This window comes from Pipistrellus hanaki (assembly GCF_964339955.1).
Source record: "Pipistrellus hanaki genome assembly, chromosome: 8".
NCBI lineage: Eukaryota > Metazoa > Chordata > Mammalia > Chiroptera > Vespertilionidae > Pipistrellus > Pipistrellus hanaki.
This window is the reverse complement of record NC_140510.1, coordinates 13,157,520-13,177,989: the sequence shown is the minus strand read 5'-3', so window position 1 is coordinate 13,177,989 and position 20,470 is coordinate 13,157,520. Positions and strand designations below refer to the sequence as shown.

Below are 20,470 nucleotides of genomic sequence, written 5' to 3'. Positions count from 1 at the left end.
CAACAGACCGGCCCTTCTCTTCTGATTCTAAAACTGATCAAACCCAGAGTCCAAGCCTGGGCTATTCCCTATAATACTACCAATCACATGTTAGCATTTACATTTAAATTAATGTGTAAAAACTTGCATGTTTCGTCCTTCAGTTGCACCAAACAGATTTCACGTACTCTCTAAGTCATATGGCTCACAGCCAGGGGATATTGACCGTGACCATTGTTGCATAAAGTTCTATTGACCATGCTGGTCTAAGCACTTAGAAATTCTTATTTTTAGCTTACAAGGCCCTGGAATCATGCTTTAAATATGCCAGTGACATACCCAAATCTCATTCCCATATTGGCGGTGTCCTTTCCCCTTAGCAGTTGCCACCAGGTAATTAGGGCTGTCTTGTGGATGAGACACAGCGGTCGCAGCGTTCTAGCCTTTAACCCTTTTGACAAAGACGTACTTACTTCCCTTTATCACAGCGTGTTTGCTAGAGTAGAATAATTACTGCAGTTCACCCAATCTGAGATATCATCAATTGAAAGATACACCATTATTTTGTGTTCCAAGAAGCAATTAAATGATGACATTCCATTTATTTCAGAGTCATCTCAATTTCAGAGTTGTTAAAATGTAGGAAAAAAAAATGCACATCTTAGATTTATAGAAAAAAAATGGTAAAATTAAAAGCCAGATCTCCATTTATTTGTAAAATCATACCTTACAACACAGAATAAGACAACTTGAACACAGAAAATTATACTGGTGGTGCCTAAATGGATTTATAAATTTCTTAAAATATCTCTCCATCCCTTTGTTCATCTTTTAAATCTAGCTTGAATCTTAGATGACAAATAACTCGTAATTGTTTTTATTAAGGTATAATTTAAATCAAGAAAATGGTCCTTTTTTTTAGTGTGTTGTTCTGCAAATTTTAGCAAGTACCTACAGACTTGAGACCACCACAACAATCAAGATATACAATAGAATAGTGTCATAACACCAAATAATATACCCTGTCATCTTGAATTCATTCCTGCTTTTATTATTATTATTATTATTGTCTAAAGTTTTACATATATCTCCTTTCCCTCCCCAACGAGTCCCATACTGGATAAGCCCCCATTGCCCCAGTATCTGTGTCCATTGGTTATGCTAATATCCATGCATACAAGTCCTTTGGTTACTGTCTTACCCCCTCATCCCCTGCCATTTGTCTCTGGATCTATTTTTGTTCATCAAATTATGTTGACCATTATATCCCAATATGAGTGAGGTCATGTGATATTTATCTTCCTCCAACTGGCTTATTTCACGTAACATAATTCTCTCCAGTTCCATCCATGCTGGTGAAAATGGTAAAAGTTCCTTCTTATTTACAGCTGCTTAGTATTCCATTGTGTAGATGTGCCAAAGTTTTTTAATCCACTCATCTGCTGATGGGCACTTAGGTTGTTTCCAAATCTTAGCTATGGTAAATTGTGCTGCTATGAACATAAGGGTGCATATATCCTTTTTGATTGGTGTTTCTAGTTTCTTGGGATATATTCCTAGATGTAAAATCACTGGGTCAAATAGGAGTTCCATTTTTAACTTTTTCAGGAAACTCTATACTGTCTTCCACAGTGGCTGCACCAGTCTGCATTCCCACCAGCAGTGCATGAGGGTTCCTTTTTCTCCATATCCTCGCCAGCACTTGTCCTTTGTTGATTTGTTGATGATAGCCATTCTGACAGGTGTGAGATGGTACTTCATTGTTTTGATTTGCATGTCTCAGATAATTAGTGATTTTGAGCAAGCTTTCATATGACTCTCAGCTTTCTGTACTAGAATGTTCCTTTTTGAAAAGTGTCTCCTTAGGTCCTTTGCCCATTTTTTTTTGATTGGATTGTTTATCTTCCTTTTGTAAAGTTGAGTTCTCTGTAAATTTTGGAGGTTAAACCTTTATCTGAAATAGCATTGGCAAATAAGTTCTCTCATGCAGTGGACTTTCTTATTGTTTTGGTGGTTTATTTTGCTGTGTAGAAGTTTTCTATTTTGTGCAGTCCCATTTATTTATTTTCTTCTTAGTTTTCTAGGAGCTGTGTCAGTAAAGATATTGCTATGACAAATGTCTGCTATTTTGCCGCCTATGGAGTCTTGTAGGATTTTTATGGTTTCTCATCTTACATTTAAGTCCTTTAGCCATTTTGAGATTGTTTTTGTGTATGGTGTAAGTTGGTGACACCAAATAATATACCTTGTTTTTATTTGCAGATGACATGATACTATACATAGAAAACCCCAAAGACTCAATAAAAAAAAACAAACTACTAGACCTAATAAATGAATTCAGCAATGTAGCAGGATACAAAATTAACACCCAAAAATCTATCACCTTTTTATATATGTCTGACCAAATTTCCCAGCACCATTTATTGAAGAGAGACTGTCTTGACTCCATTGTGTGCTCATGCCTCCTTTGTCAAATATTAATTGAGCAAAATGGCTTGGGCTAATTTCTGGGTTCTCCATTCTGTTCCATTGGTCTATATGTCTGTTCTTGTGCCAGTACTAGGCAGTTTTGAGAACCATGGCTTGGTAATATAACTTGATATCAGGTATTGTGATCCTTCTAACTTTATTCTTTCTCAGGATAGCTGTGGTTATTCAGGATCTTTTTTTAATTCCAGGTGAATTTTTGGAGTGTTTGATCTATATATCTTTGAAATATGCCATTGGTATTTTAATGGGGATTGCATTGAATCTGTAGATTGCTTTGGGTAGTATGGATATTTTAATGATGTTGATTCTACTAATCCATTAACATGGTATGTTCTTCCATTTGTTTATGTCTTCCTCTATCTCTTTTTGCAATGTCCTGTAGTTTTCTGAGTACAGGTCTTTTACCCCTTAGCTAATTCCTAGGTATCTTAATTTTTTTGGTGCAATGATAAATGGAGCTTTCTTTTTTTTTTTTTTTTTTTTTTTCATTTCTCTTTCTGTGAGTTCATTATTGGTATATAAAAAGGTGATAGATTTTTGGGTGTTAATTTTATATCCTGCTACATTGCTGAATTCATTTATTAGGTCTAGTAGTTTTTTGATTGAGTCTTTGGGGTTTTCTATGTATAGTATCATGTCATCTGCAAATAAAAACAGTTTTACTTCTTTTCCAATTTAGATGCCTTTTGCTTTTTCTTCTTGTCTAGGTGGGGCCAGTTGGGGGTGAGCAAGCCAGCAGGGAGTGTCAGTTGGGGGCGAGCAGGCTGGCAGGAGAGCAGTTGGGGGTGAGCAGGATGGTTGGAAGGGCAGGTGGGGTTAGCAGGCCAGCAAGGGGGCAGTTGTGGGCAAGCAGGCTGGCAGGGAGGGTAGTTGGGGGTGATCAAGCTGGCAGAGGATGCCAGTTGGAGGTGATTGGACTGGCATGCAGAATGGTTAGTTGCAATGAGGCAGGCAGGCAGGTGAGTGGTTAGAAGCCAGCAGTCCTGGATTGCTAGAGGCAGTTGGACATCCACAGAGTGGTCCCAGATTGGAGAGGATGCAGACTGGGATGAAGGATAGCACCCCCAGCCCCCATGCACAAATTCCATGCACTAGCCCACTAGTATCATATACATGGAATCATATAGAGTATGTAATCTTTTAAATCTGGTTTCTTTAACTTTACATAATGCAACAAGCTTCACACATGCTGTTGTAAATATCAGCATTTTGTTCCTTTTTATTGCAGAATAGTATTTCATTGTATTGACAGACCACTATTTATTTAGCCATTTCCCAATTGAGGGACATTTCAGTGATTTTAGGTTCATGAGCTAAAAAACTGGACACAGGTTTTTGTATAAACATAGATTTACATTTCACTTTGAGAAATACTTAAGAGTGAGAATTCATGAATCATATGGCAAGTACACATCTAACCTTATTAAAACAAAAAACAAAAAACTATGAAACTATTTTCTGAAGTACCATTTGACAGTTGCTACTTATCATCACCATTTGTATTATTATTATTATTATTATTATTATTATGCCATTCTAATAGTATATAATGGCATTTTAGTTTTCCTAGTGAAATTTTCCTTAACATGGATTCATTGCTTTAATTACCATCCATATATCTTTGGGTAAATGCTTGGTAAAATACTTCCCCTTCTGGGTATGTAGTTGCCAGTTTTGTTTTTGTGGATTTATGAATTTTTAAATTTATTTTGGACATAAACCCTTTATCACATATGATTTGCAAATATTTTTCTTTAAAATAGTATGTGACTGACCATTTTATCTTAAAATAGGTGACTCTTAAAAATATTTATTTTGTTGATTTCAGAGAAGAAGGGAGAGGGAGAGAGAGAAACATGAACGATGAGAGAGAATCAATGATTGGCTGCGTCCTGCACACCCCTTACTGCAGATTGAGCTACAATGAAGGCCTACATAGTGGGAATTGAACCATGACCTCTTGGTTCACAGGTCAACATTCAACAACTGAGCCACATTAGCTAGGTGAAACAGGTGGCAATTTTTTTTGAATATCAGACATTTTTAAGTTGGATGAAATCCAATTCAGTTTTTCATTTATTTATGGTGCTTTTGGCTTCTTACCTAAGACATTTTTCCTAAACAAAAGCAACAAAGATTTTATCTAGTATTGTTTTCTTGTAGACACTTTAGGTTTTATATTGAGAGCTCTGATTTACTTTTATTAAGATTACTGCATGCTGCAAAAGATAAAGGTTTATTGTTTTGCATGTGGCCATCCAATAATATTAATAGCATTTTATGCAAAGTTTGGTTATTCTTTCTGGCCATGGAATATCAACTAGAAATTCACATATATAGAGCCAATAAAAATCTGTTTTTAAAGAAATAACGCAAGAGTTTTTTAAAGGTAACATGCAATATATATAAATTGCTCAAACAATTATAGTGGAAAACTGCCTGGTTATTTGGGGAATAGAGAAACAAATTGGGTATATACTTTATACCTTAAACAAAAAATAATTGTAAGTGGCCGAAACCGGTTTGGCTCAGTGGTAGAGCGTCGGTCTGCGGACTGAAAGGTCCCAGGTTCGATTCCGGTCAAGGGCATGTACGTTGGTTGCGGGTACATCCCCAGTAGAGGGTGTGCAAGAGGCAGCTGGTCGATGTTTCTCTCTCATCGACATTTCTAGCTCTCTATCTCTCTCCCTTCCTCCTCTCTGTAAAATATCAATAAAATATATTTAAAAAAAATAAAATAATTGTAAGTGAATTGAAGAGATCATGGATTTTTAACATATTAAAAATTATTTAAAGTTTATAACTATGCTGCCATAAAGAAGAAGGAATTCTCATCATTTGCAGCAACCTGGATGGAATTGGAGAGCATCATGCTGAGTGAAATAAGCCAATCAACGAAAGAGAAACACCACATGACCTCACACATCGGTGGATGATAAAGATCTTTATAAACTGATGAACCAAGAGACAGATATAGAGAAAGTAAAGCAACAGGCAGACTGTCAAATTACAGTGGGGAGGGTAGGGATATCAGGGGGAGATAATAGATCAACCGAAGGACTTGTATAAATGCATATAAGTACAACCAATGGACATAAAACTATGGGGAGGGAGAGGATGTGTGGGAGGGAGGGAGGGGGGCAATAAAAAAAAATCAAGAAAATATGTAAAAAAAAAAAAAAATTATTTAAAGTTTATAATGATATTACTGAAGCTTCCCCTTGGCATGCAACTAGCATCTGAAAGAGAAAATAATTTAAAAAATCATATACAAATTTAAAATTTCTTTATAAGGACACACAAAATAAAAGGCAAACATCAATTGGCTAAAATACTTGTATTCACGAAAACAAAGTTACAATTCAAAACATAAAAAGAACATTAAGAGATCAATAATAAAAATATAAATAACCCCATAGAAAACACACAGATAGATAAGAAACAAATGAAGAAAAGCAAAGCATTAAGAGCTTATGACAAGATATTCAAGCTGATTCATAAACTGCAATCTGAATGATGAAGTGCTTTTGTTTTTGCCATTCAAACAATACAAAACAACACAACAGGCAATATTATATATTTTTTGGCATTAAGGACAAAAAAGATACTTGTGTAGAAGACAGCAACATGCATTGTTTTTAACCTGTCTGAAAATTTACTTGGTAATCTGAATCAATTAAATCTGTAAAATGTGCATATCTTTTGACCTACAAATTCTAATTCTGGAATATATCCTGAAGATGTACATAAATATGCAATGAAAATAATTTTAGCATTTTATATAATATATGAAAAATATTATCAACCTAAATAGCTGTTAACATGTAAATACTTACATAAATTATACATTCTTGAAAATTATATTTTTCCCAATATTTAAAATATTATTCAATAGAGGTGACTCTTAATTATCTATGGGAAAATAGTGTTGTGAAAAGTGACTAAGACAAATCCATACAAGTAATTTTATGTTTTGTAGAGGTTTTTTTTCTTGTGTGATAGTAACAATTTTATTAAATAAACAAGCTGCAACTTAAATAAATTTAATTTTTTTTCTGTCTCCATTCTCTTGGTTTATTTAGATTCATGTAACAATTAAATAATTTTAATATAATTTTCCCTCTGATTTTTATAACAAAACCATTGAAAATATTTTGCTTTTTCCATTTCCCTGATGAATAAATTATAAATTTTAAGTAACCTGCTTGAGATAACAAAGAAATATTTGATCCCATTGAAATGACAAAAGAACTGTTCCAGCTAAGTTACTGTGGAATGCGGGAACCCTTTCCTGAGGCACATGCATGGCGCCATCAGCAGGGACCTGTGCATTTCTACATGTGGAGGCAGTAATGCTCATCCTTGCCATTCTAGTTCTAGCACCAAAGTTAAGGTTGAGCGTTCCTCTGTCTCTGTCCTATTGCAATATATTTATTTCTGCATTGATATGCCATAGGGAAAAGTTTGTATGCAGTTAGATTATGTTTCAATTTATTCCAGTGAAAATTGATAGCTGACATACATCACTGGTAGCAACAGACTTTTATGATGTTATTCAGGTATCAAACCAGATACTTCCAATGACGACACACAAGAAATAGTTCACGACCAATTGGTATGAAAGTAGCTCATATTCAATAATGAATGCAAAAAGTCTGGTACATGAAAAATTTTTCACAGAGCGTGGCATTACCAATGAATTACTTCAGTCAGCAATATATTATGGTGAAGGTTACATGTTATATATGGACTAGAGGCCGGTACATGAAATTCGTGCAAGAATAGGCTTTCCTTCTCCCAGCTGCCGGCACCAGCTTCCTTCTACCACCCAGAATCCGGGCTTCTGTCACAGCCCTGGTTTCATCCGGAAAGTCCTCTGGAAGGATGTCTAGCCTAATTAGCATATTATGCTTTTATTATTTTAGATTATTATAGATTATTGAAAACCCGATGCTCTGGGCCCTCTTTGAAGTGAAATTCTACATTCTAGACATTCCTGAATTCTAGGAACAACTTGAAGGGGGTTTGATTGTGGTGATTGTTAATTTATTTAACAAGGGATATAGCAGAAAATTATTCTGTTAGCTCAGAGATCTCCTGTTATATAATAACGTATGTTCTTGTGTTGCCTGTTGTGAATGTGCAGGGCAGTTAGATTATACCTTGGGCACAATAGTTCTACATGAAAAATGATGCCAAGGAAATATTTGGTGTCTGTCTGCTTCTGAGACTTGAATGCAGTATTTATTATTCAATTCAGAGTACACTATTTTATTTTCCCAAATGGGAAGCCTACAAGACCCAAATAAAGAGAGAAAAGGTAAAAGTATTATTTACGATATTCTATGTGGTGATGGCTGCAGGCTAACAGAAGAGTTAAATTGGTTTAGTGCCAGATAGTCTGTTGTTCTTTCTTCAGAGAGTTCATTTTTGTTTTATATAGATCTTAGCGCAAATAGAGCTGAATTTACCCAACACAAATTTTCTTTTCTGTAGCAGCATTTATATTTAGTGCCCCCATCTTTAAGGTCAGCCATGACGGTACTAGGATGAAGAATCCTGCACGGTTCTGCTGTGTGGAAGCACATTAAAACAGTGGTGACATATTTGGAATCTGTAAGACGTTGGTCCCAGTCTCTGTTTTACTAGTTGTGTATTCCGGACGAGTATCTTAGAATTTATGGTGAGCATTAAGTGAGAACACAAATGAAAGTAGATTTAAATATTGACAAGTATAAAGTGTACCTTTAATTCCCTCTCATTTTTATTTTCAGCCAATAATGTTCACAGTGTTCACCAAGCCCATTTCATGCATTGAAAAACATTCCTGTAGAACCAGAGCTTGTAATTTTGTGAATTGCACTTATCACATCAGAGTGTCCTACCTGACTATCTAGTTTTCAACAACATAGTAAGGATTTTTTTTTTTTAAATAACAGAACCACTGCTCGCTCATCCTAAAAGGTACTTCATTATTCTAGAACAAGCCTGACATCCTCATAACACGTCCAAGAGAAAAAAAAATGCCCTTTGCTTCTGTTGTCTTTTCTCTCTCTGATATTCTTTCATAAATGCTTTTTGCTCAGAAACTTGCCTCCTCATAGGTTAGTTTTTCTAACTGTTTGAGTCCGTGGCAAAATATAAATCTACTTTTATTCTCTGGGCCATGAAAATACACGATATTTAAACCAACTTGGCAGTTTAACTGCAGTGCAGAAAAAGGTTTGGCACCCAGAGTGTAAACATCTGGTTCAAGAATAAATTACTAAAGTACCCTGTTCTTTTTTCTTGTAAGCATAACTCTTCTTGGCATGAATGTCCATAGATGTCTTAGGTAATAACCAATTTTCCAAGAAAAAAATTGTGAAAAACAGCTAAAGGAGAAGATTTACATTTTTTAATCTGATATATTAGGTCATCTTTCCAAAATGAAATCTCTTTTAACTGTGGTAATCATAATTAATTCACGCCTACTCCTGTCAATATATCTTTGGATGGTGGCTTAATAGGTCTTTCAGAAATGAATCTTTTGCAAAGCCATAGACATGCTTCCTGTCTGAGGTCCCTGAAGAGATGTATATAGAGAGAAAGTCATGCTATGAGTTATAACCAGATGGACGTGGGCTCAGATTGTAGCTCCATTTCCTACTCACACCTTCAGTGCTTCCAGAGCTCGTCACGTGAACTATGAATGATAGCATCTTCTTGAGGCTGCTTTAAACATCAAATGGTATATGTAAAGCACTCAGAAGAGTTAGGTATATAGCAAATGTTCATGTCAAGAATTGTTAGTTTTACGCAGAATAAACTTGTTTACTACATTGGCTGCATTTTCCTCAACCCTATTTATTAGTCCCCTCAATGCCTAAGTCAATTGTTATATTCTTTATGATGCTAACTTGAAGCCAAAAAAGATGAATCGCTTCTCGGAAAGTCCTATATGTTTATAATCTGCGAGTCCTAATTTAACTTTGACCTTTCACAGAGTGCCCATTGCTAATGGAATGTTTCTTAACCTTGCAACCCCAACTGCATCAAGAGCTGCTTGGAGACAGGGGTCACGTTTATTATGGCCTTTTCATTGGGCAAGGTACTTAACTTATGAGTTTGTGCATAATTAGTATCCCATAAATGTTTACAAACTGACAGACAACATATAAGAGTAAATAAAAATTATCAACTGATACTCCTTTATATGTTGTGCTATTTTAAAGATAATTTTTTATTATCACAATCTTTTTTAAAAAAATAGCACTAGTGTAATGTTTGTATCAAAGAGGTTGCTTACTAAAGAGTTGATGAATGAAGCTAGTTTTTTTTACACAGCATGAATTCCACCATTTGGGATAACATCTATACTTTTCTTATTCAAGTTCTGGCAGGCCTATAATATGCCTGTTTTTTTGTTTGTGTTTGTTTGTGTTTTGTTTTTTATTTCTTCTAGTAATAGCTCATGATATGTTAATGTTATTTCATTATTTGAAGATTCTGGATTTTCAAAATCTCAGTTTCCAGTAGGTATTTGTAACCTCAAAAATCAATGCTCACTGTACATCCTCTGTCATCCACATGTGCAGGGCAGTGGACATATGAGGTGCATGGTGCACACTTCCTCAGCTGAGATGAATTTCATTTTCTTATTTCCCCTTTCATACTGTGAAACGGCTTTTACATGGCCTTATTAATACTATGCTTTTCATGTGCTGATGCTTCTTGTTGATGGTTTTTCTATTTAAAATATTCCCCAAACATAGCTGAAATGTTGTTCAGTGTTCCTAGTTACAAGAAGACTGTATGTGTTTATAAATAAAGCACCTCTATTAGATAAGCGTCACTCAGGCATGAGTCAGAATGCTACTGGCCATGAGTTCAATGTTAATGAATTAACAATACTAAATATTAGATATGGTGTCTTCAGAAAGAAACTTATATAAAATAAGATTATATGTTGATTGGTTGATGAAACTGTTATAACCAAAGGCTCATAGCAACCTAACCCTGCATTTCTCTTAGGAGCAATGGTTCAGTCTTTGCTAATTCAATGTGTACAATGACTTATAGAACACATGTGTCAAACACAAGGCCCGCGGGCCAAATCCAGCCCGCCAGGCCTTGCAATGTGGCCCGCACCGCGCTGTCATCACTGCACTCCGCTGTCAGTTTATGACATTGTCAGTTTATGACTGTTCAGTAAACCATTCGGCCCGCAATTTAGGCTGGATTTTAGATTTTGGCCCCTTCTCTGATTGAGTTCGACACCCCTATTATAGAACATAACTACAACAAAGAATATGAATTGATTGTACCATTCTTAGTAATTAACATTTAGTAATCAACCTCATTTTGGGGACCCCAGAGTAATGTAGAGGTGATGTGGATCAATGTAGAGGTTCGCATTGCAGGATCTTATGATACTTTCTGAACCTCCTAATAAATACCTTTTGGCATTATGCTATGGGATGATTGAACATTTCAAGGACAGCTTCTAAGAGTAAGCTTTGATCAATATTTTGCATATCACATCTCAGTTTTGCCCCAGGCCCATTACCTCAGCAATTAACTATTCAAACTCTGTAACAATCAGTGGAATATCACTTGCAAAGATGAAATGAATATGTGATTTTTGACTGTGAAATGTCCATGTCCCCAAGGATCTCATCAGGTGCTCGGTTTGGCTCTTGTTATGCAGCAGCCAAACTTTAGAGGAAAAAGACTGTCTATAACATTAGTGACTCCACTTTTATCCTCTCATCTTGAATCAAGACTTATCTAGTCAATGTCCTAGAACCATGGTTAAGAGAAAACGAGAAATGTTGACAAAAAGAATACCAACTCACAACATACACAAAAGTAAACTCAAAATGGATAAAGACTTAAACTTAAGATGGGAAACCATAGAAATCTTAGAAAAAGCCAAAGGCACCAAAATAGCAGACATATGTCATAGCAATATCTTTACCAGTATAGCTCCTAGGACAAAGGAAACTAAGGAGAAATAAACAAATGGGACTACATCAAAATAAAAAGCTTTTGCACAGCAAAATAAATCATCAACAAAACAACAAGAAAGCCCACTGCATGGGAGAACATATTTGCCAATGTTTATCTCTCACAAGGGTTTAATCTCCAAAATCTACAGGGAACTCATATAATTTAACATAAGAAGGTAAACAATCCAATCAAAAAATAGGCAAAGGACCTAAATAGACATTTTTCAAAAGAGGATGTACAGAAGGCCAAGAAACATATGAAAACATGCTAGAAGTCACTAATTATCTGAGAGATGCAAATCAATACAACAATGGGGTACCATCTCACACCTGTCAGAATGTCTATCATCAACAAATTAACAAATGACAAGTGTTGGGAAGATGTGGAGAAAAAGGAACCCTCGTGCACTTCTGGTGGGAATGCAGACTGGTGCAGCCACTGGAGAACAGTATGGAGTTTCCTCAAAAAACTAAAAATTAAACTCCCATTTGACTCAGTGATTCCACTTTTAGGAATATGTCCCAAAAAACAGAAACACAATCAGAAAGAATATATGCACCCCTATGTTCATAGTAGCACAATTTACAATAGCTAAGTTTTGGAAACATCATAAGTGCCCATCAGCAGATGAGTGGATTAGAAAATTGTGGTACATCTACACAATGAAATACTACACTGTGGTAAAAAAGAGGAGATTCTTACCATTTGCAACAGCATGGATGGAACTGGAGAGCATTATGCTAAGTGAAATAAGCCAGTCAAAGATAAATATCACATGATCTCACTCACATGTGGAATAGATGAACAACATAAACTGATGAACAAAAATAGATACAAAGACAAAGAAGCATTGAACAGACCATCAAACCTCATAGGGAAGGCAGGGGAGGGTGTGTATGGGGGTAAGAGACCAACCAAAGGACTTGTAAGCATGCATATAAGCATAGTGAATGGACACAGACACTGGGGGGTGAGGACATGTGCTGGGGGAGCTCAATTGGGAAAAAAGGAGACATATGTATTGTATGACAATAAAATATTGATATGTTAAAAAAGGAAGTGCTATCCTAAGAAGGATATAAAGAGATACAAATTAACACAAAGTGAATTTAGACCAGTGAACCTTAATACACATGATCACTAAAGCTGAATCCAGTTCTCATTGGAAAAGCCCCTTTTAAAATTGCTGCAACATTAAGCAAACAAACAAAGAGAAACCTCTACCTCTAACCCTGTTGAAGATTCCTTCTACCCCACTTATTATATTCTGATGTGGGCATTGGAGACTATTTTAAGTATGAAAGTTACAAAAAGAAGAAGTATTTGAGATCTGCTGGGACTACACACACACACACACACACACACACACACACACCACCACCACCACCACCACCACCACCACCACCACCACCACCAAGGGCAGGAAAGCTCTAAACTAGGAGGAAAGGACTGGATTCTAAGTATCTGTAGATGGCAAACTGCTGGCTTTGTAGGACACCTACAGATGAGTCTGAAACCCTGCACTTTGCTGCTTCAATCTGTTAAGGGTTTAGGGGCAAGTCAAGGTAAACTTCTCTATTGTGGTCTTCCACCTCTACACGCCAGCTGTGAGAAACAGATGCTGTGTCAGGCTAAGAATTACAGGACAGGAAGTGGATTTCCATATCCCCCTCTCCAAATCACATTACCTAGAGAGAATTTAAATCCTTTGGATCCATTTATTGAGAAAAGCTATCTACTTCTATGATAAACATCACAGAAAGAGACCAGATTCAATGGTTATATCTAGTTTTGCTTCAGTCATTGTTTTGGCCTGCTTTGCCTAAAAAACAATGCACATCATTTTTTTCCCCTCTGGGGATGGATGTGAGCCTAGAATTCAGGGATAGTCCCAGATGATTTACAGATAGGATGAATGGTTTACATTACTCATAATGTCATGTACACATGTGTCTGCTTTGAAGGTCAAGTGCTCACTTGGCAGTGTGCTTTGGCAACAGAACTTTCTGAGATTTAGAAAAAAAATGTGGTCACATTTCTCACCTGTCAGCCATAGTAGCAAATTCAAGGCTCAAAATATGTATTCATTAGGGAATTGTATAGAATATGATGTGCATGTCAAAATAGACACCAGGAAAAATCATTTTTATGTCTACAACTCTATAGTGAAAGCAATCTCAAAGTTCAGATGTTTCAAAAGGAAGAAAACTTCACTGTAAAACACAGTATTACAACAAATAGGGAAGGATTGTTATTACACTACAGAGAGAACACTATTATTGCTTTTCCAAATATGTGGAAATCCTGTTTAATTGGAGCTATTAATGCACTGAGAATAAATAACACATTGACTTCAAGAAAATTTTAATTGGCAGTATTATACAATTTGTACAATGTACATCCACTATAGAAATAAAATAAGCTTTGTACAATTGCATGCTAAAAGTTTAAGTTCTGTAAGACCTGAAAATAATAATATAAGTTAATATAGCTAGAGAAACATTTTCTTCATCAGAACTAAATAGTTTATAGAATAATAATTTTCACTGAAATACAACACATTCATCATCTCTTTCCTTAACCTATTTTTTTTTTGCATTTTGCCTCATTTACTTAGTAGTCCACTATTTCATCATCTCTAATGACAAAGAACCAAATGTAAAAATATCCTCGCATTATCCATTCTGGTCCATTTTGGGGATTTGATGTCACCCCATCATAGATTCTGTAATCCTTGGGAAGATGGCCTTTAAAAAGAAACAAGGTTCTTTATAAGATGGTACTAACATCTCTTGATGATCACATACTTTCAAACAACTATTTAATATATTATCTCCAACAATTACTATGACGGGGCTGGGGAGGTGTCACATTGTTTCCAACAATAAACACCTCAAGCTATATGAGATTTTCCCCATCAGAATCATTACTCAACAAATACTGCTGCAGGTTGCATGCAGACATGACTCTGTATTAGTAATACACAACTGGACCTGACAGCATTCTGTGGAAAAGAAGAGACATACTTAAATAGTTATAAAGTGTACACTATAGGGTGAGAGTGTCCTGAGAGTCAGAGTAATCTGTGAGAGACATGGAATAGGAGGAGGAAAAATTTCCACCTGAGTTAGGATAGGATGGCTTAGAAAGAAAAAGTTGAGACTAGGCAAGGGGAATTTGTCTAATGCAGTGGAAATATAGACTAGATGGAGGGAAGTAGTGGATTACAAGGGTGGACAAACAGGTAGACTCCAAATACCAAAAACCTTAAACATCGACAAAACAGTGTGAACTTTATTTTATAGATGATAAAGAATCTCTAAATATTTTTAATAAGATATTATTATTATTATTATTATTATTATTACATATTAAAGGAAGGTTTATTCCCCAGTAATGAGTGGAACTCATTACGGAGGTAGAGAAATCAAAATTAAAGGAGGGGGGAGAGGAGAAAAGACCCAACCTGGCTGCCTCCAGAAAGAAATGGAGAGAAGCAATACTTCTGTGGAGGGGTTCAATGTCTTGGGGATGTCTCTGCAGCAGATGCTGGTAATGTCATGACTCTGCCCACCAGTTGTGGAGGAGGGAGGATTTCACATCCCAGTCTTTTTGATATATATATAAAAAAAAAAAAAATGAGAGTCTGGGCAAGGTCAGGGCCTGCAGATCCATCTTCTGTAGCTACTTCCGGCTGAGAGGGAGCATCATTAGGGGCGTCTACCCAGAGTCTCAAGAATTCTGATGCTAGGTTCTCTCCCACCTTTTGGTTGGTGAAAGCCTGCATTCTGTTCTGCAAAAGACTGGTGACACATGATAAAGGGGGTAAAGAGGAAAAGAAAGCGATCCAGTTGAGTCACTTGGGAGGTAAAGGCTGGTCGTGAGGCTGCCATAGCATCACTTATCTGGTTTTGCTGCTTTTCTGGGCCTGGAGCTGAAATAAAACCGGGGGGTAAGATTCTTGGGGATGTAAAAAGTTGGGGCTCCTTGGTGTAGCCCGGATTCTGGTCTGAACCATGGGCATAAGGTCCGGTGAAGAGCTGCAAACTTCTAGAGAGAGTTTAGTTAGTCTTTAAGGAAGCCATTGCTCCTCTGGATCTTACCTGATGAATGTAGGTGGTAGGGTATGTGCAGTTACCAGGAGATGCAAGAGATTATGTGTGTCATCAAGGTCTCAGCCACAAACTCAGCAGTTTCCTTGACAAGATAGAATTCTGATCACAATTATACTAAATAGAGAGTGGACTGAATAAAAATGCGACTGATGGTCGGATAAATGTTAGAAGGCTACTGCAGTAAGGCTCAGAGAAGGTAATGAGCCCCAGAACTGCAATAGTTCACATTTTGATTTCTCTCTAAAACCAATACTTGGCTAACATGGAATTTAATAACAACAAATATACACATTAAGATAGAGTCTTTATTTCAAACTATAGTCAATAACTCTTTTCTTTTAATTTCAGATTTTTCATTATTCGTATACTGCTTCATATGTGATTTACAACGTACACACTAGGTAAGTTCTTTGATTTTTCTGGTTTTCATGAGAAACTGTCCAAATAAATGGCTGCTGTAGATGTCAGTTTGTTCATGTAAAAAATATCTACCTTTTTTCAAGGGAAGTTTGGGAGTTAAACCCTCCAGAAGTAGAGGACTCCGTGTTGCAGTACGCGGCCTGGGGTGTGCAAGGGCAGCAGCTGGTAAGCACAGGCACTGGGATGCACAGTGTTATCAGCCGCAGCTCTAGGGCAGTGGTCAGCAAACTGCGGCTCACGAGCCACATGCGGCTCTTTGGCCCCTTGAGTTTTTAACAAAGGCCAGCTTAGGAGTACCCTAATTAAGTTAATAACAATGTACCTACCTATTTAGTTTAAGTTTTAAAAAATTGGCTCTCAAAAGAAATTTCAATCATTGTGCTGTTGATATTTGACTCTGTTGACTGAGCTTGCTCACCACTGCCCTAGGGTAATGTGTACAGACCCACTTCCTTGTAAAAACTCCCATTATATATGTTGTCTATTTCCCTTTATTTCTTGTACCTCATGCTCTAATTTAAGAATATATCAAATAATACTAGCATTCTATTATCATTTAAAGAGTCTATAAAGAAATGATAGTTCTTAATTACTAGTTTGTAATGGTCGAGTTCTTTGACATTTCCATTATATAATGTTGTCAATGAGTACTTTTTCAGGGTAAAATTTTAAGACAGAAGTCTGCACTTGATAGTGTTCTCTTAAGAAAGGATTTTTAAATTATATTTTGGAATGATCACAAATTGAAAAGAGAAATTATTGATGTATAAAACAGTTTGAACAACACTATATCTGTATGTTTGTCTCATGGTGCCCATTTAAAGACTTCAAGAGAATGCTGCTCAGAAAGTGTTATGCTTGCTTATGTGACGTGTGTGCTCAAATGTATCACTTATTGCTACTTGATTTATAAATTATATGTGGTTTATGCTTCTACCAGCAAAAGTGAAAGAGGTTCCCTTATTCCATATGTTCACCAATGCCTATTTATTTCAGGCTATCTTATTATCTATATACCTATATATATAAAAAACTAAGTGGCCATTATGACTGATAGATCGGAACGATTGAAACAAGTGGATCAGTCACTATGACACGCACTGATCATCAGGGGCAGACTTCCAATACAGGAGCTGCCCCTTGGTGGTCAGTGTGCTCCTACAGCCAACCTTCCATGGGCAGCCAACCTCCTGCAGTCCCTGCCCCTGGCCAGTCCCGTCCCCTGGGCACTTCCCCTCTTCCTTCCCCCAGGCCAGGAGGCTCTGGTTAGCCCAACCCCAGCAGGACTGGGTGAGATGGCCCTGATTGGCCCTGATTGCTGGCCAGGCCTAGGGACTCCACCAGTGCATGAACTCATGCACTGGGCCTCTAGTGCATTAATAATGACAGTAGTGTATCTTTCATTCCAAGTTTTATACTATCTATATTATTAAAATCTTATACAAGCTGCACTATGAATATGTTTCAGTACGGTGTTATTTTTGTGTGTGCATAAAGATTTTAAAAACTGTATTCTATTATAGGTTTAGGATTAAGCTTTACCTTCATTTTTTAGTATGTTTTAGTAATTTTCACAATTCTAAAAACCCATCTTACCAAATTTTTAGTTTTTAGCACAATATTTTATAACATTTTAAATATTATTTTAATATTTGCATCTTTTGTCTTTTCTTCTGTCTTAATGTTATTTATAAGACTTATTTCTCTATTTTCCATTATCAAATTTGGTTGATATTGGTAAATTTTACATTTACCTTTTTAAGAAGCCAAATTTTAACTTTATTTGATCCTTTCTTTTACAGTGTTAAGGTTTGATTTTTCTTTTCTAATATAAACACTGAAAAGTCTAGAATTTTCTATAAATTTGACAGTAATATTTTAATAGTATTTAATTTGAAAAAATGTTTATACTTTTATTATATGTTCTAATTTTAGGTAAGTAATTTGATGCCTGCTTTTTTCATTCAATATTATTTTATAGTAGTTTCAGGTATACAGCATAGTGGCTAGACAATCACATACTTTACAAAGTGTTCCCCTGGTATTTCCAGTACCACCTGGCATGGTACATACTATATTTTTTATGTTATACTTTACATTGTCGTTACTATTCTGTAACTACCCATCTATACTTCTCAATATCTTCCCCCTTTTCACTGAGTCTGCTAAAACCCTCTCCTTAGACTACCTTGAATCTGTTATCTGTACCTATGAAACTATTTTTGTTTTGTTTCTTCATATCTTTTGTTCTTTAGATTCCATATAGAGTATAAGTGAAATCACATGGGACTTGACTTTCACTGACTGACTTATTTTACTAGCATAACACCCTCTAGGCCCATCCATGCTTTATCAAATGATAAGATTTCATTCTTATTTTTAAAAATATTTATTTTATTTATTTTTTTACAGAGAGGAAGAGAGAGGGATAGAGAGCTAGAAATATCAATGAGAGAGAAACGTCGACCAGCTGCCTCCTGCACACCCCCCAACTGGGAATGTGCCCGCAACCAATGTACATGCCCTTGACAGGAATTGAACTTGGGACCTTTTAGTCCGCAGACCAACGCTCTATCCACTGAGCCAACCCGGTTTCGTCAGATTTCATTCTTTTTTATGGCCGAGTAATAATCAGCCATATATATGCACCACCACATTTTCATTCACTCATCTATTGATGAACACTTGTGTTGCTTTCAAATTTTGGCTATTGGAAATAATGCTGCAATGAGCATAGTGGTGCACATATTCTTTCAAACTAATAGTTTGAGTTTCTTTGAGCATAAGGAAGTTTCATTTTTAATTTTTGAAGTAAACTCCGTACTTGTTTTTCCATAGTGGCTGCACAATCTGCATTCACATTAATAGTATACAAGGGCTCACTTCTGAGATAAGTGCTGTGGGGAAATGGAAGGGGGAAGAGAATGGCACAGGCGTGGTCCCTGCAGGGAGAGCATGCTGGGACCTTAATTTTCAGGGGTTGTAAAGGCTGGGCATTTAGGATAGTTCTTAGGGGTGGATCAATAGAATATTCATCAGCTTTATGCTGATGTACCAAAATAAGATTTATTCTTTTAATTTATCTGTCCTTGGGTGTGGTTGATACAAATGGCACATGATTGGATTCCTGTTACCTGTCTCCCTGAGTAGAGTGATTTAAGCTATTTATTCTCTGGTTGAAGAGGATAAATGCAAACCATTTACTCTTAAGTATCTTTGGTTTAGGGAAGATAGGATTTACTAGGTGGCCAAAAACTGCTATTTAACTATAGGTCTCAGTTTCTCTATTTTTCTTTTCTTGGAATTTCCCTAACTTCTTATTATTCTATAACAAAAGCATGAATCAATATATTTATGGACACAAACTTTCAGAACCCAGAAAGCTACAGATAAATTTATGTTTGTGTCACTAAGGAGTCTTTAGGGTATTCTTTGAAACTTTGATTTGTTTTAAATTACTCTCTTATTCTCCAACTCTGAAAAGAACCTACAATAATGTCAAAATAATAGTTTGATATTCTCAAAGAATAAATAAATCATTAATTTATTTAATTATTCCTACATTATTGATTTCTTACTCATTGATATATTTGATTAAAAAATTATAAAATATACTGGAAGTTTATAAAAATCATTTTCCAAGTGATTGGATGCATTCCTTACTAACTGTTGACCTTGATAATATTATTCAATCTCTAATACCTTAGTTTCATTATCTTTAAAATGGTGACAATAGCAGTACTTTATTGATGGTGCTAGTGTGGTGTTTAGTGCATAAATATAAAGCACTTGGAAAAGTATCTGGCATATGGTATGTTAGTGGTGTTGATTTTTATTATTACCAGAGGCCCAGTGCATGACCTTCGTGCACTGGCCAGGAGGTCCCTCAGCCTGGCCTGCACCCTCTTGAAGTCCAGGATCCCTTGGGGGAGATCCACCTGCTGCATAGGTGGGAGAGGCTTCCACCATTGCCGCTGCACTCACCAGCCTGGAGCCCGGCTTCTGGCTGACTGGTGCTCCCCCTGTGGGAGCACACTGACCACTAGGGGGCAGCTCCTGCATTGAGCGTCTGCTCTCTGTTGGCCAGTGCACATTATAGCAATCAGTAATTCCACTGTTTGGTGGATTTGCATATTAGGGTTTTATTATATAAGATATAAATATATATTTTAAGAAATTTTATCACTTTAATATTTTCTTCTTCAGAAATTTTAGTTTCATTAATTTGGTAAAAAATGAATACAAACAAACAAACAAACAAACAAAAAACCTAACTAAGCCTAAGTTTTTCTGTTATAGAATTTTTGAGATAAAATTCATATTTATCAAGGCTATCTATTGTGTGCATGTAAAAATAAAAATCAATAGAAATTAAGCATGTATCTTTACAAATGGCTAATGGTCTATTTCCTGTAAATATGACAAGCTTTGTCAATATTTGAAGCCATTAGAAGGGTTATCAATATGATTTTATT

General features: G+C 36.0%; 1 protein-coding gene across 5 annotated transcripts in view; it reads left to right on the top strand.

Annotated features, from left to right (window-relative positions):
• DPP10 (dipeptidyl peptidase like 10) overlaps positions 1-20,470 on the top strand; it is a 613,760-nt gene that overhangs the window by 460,548 nt on the left and 132,742 nt on the right. For all 5 annotated transcript variants that reach the window (XM_084892516.1, XM_084892515.1, XM_084892519.1 and 2 more), the window contains 2 exons: positions 15,924-15,976; positions 16,079-16,160. In XM_084892516.1, coding sequence (XP_084748642.1) covers positions 15,924-15,976; positions 16,079-16,160 — 135 coding nt within the window. The remainder of the gene's footprint in view (positions 1-15,923; positions 15,977-16,078; positions 16,161-20,470) is intronic.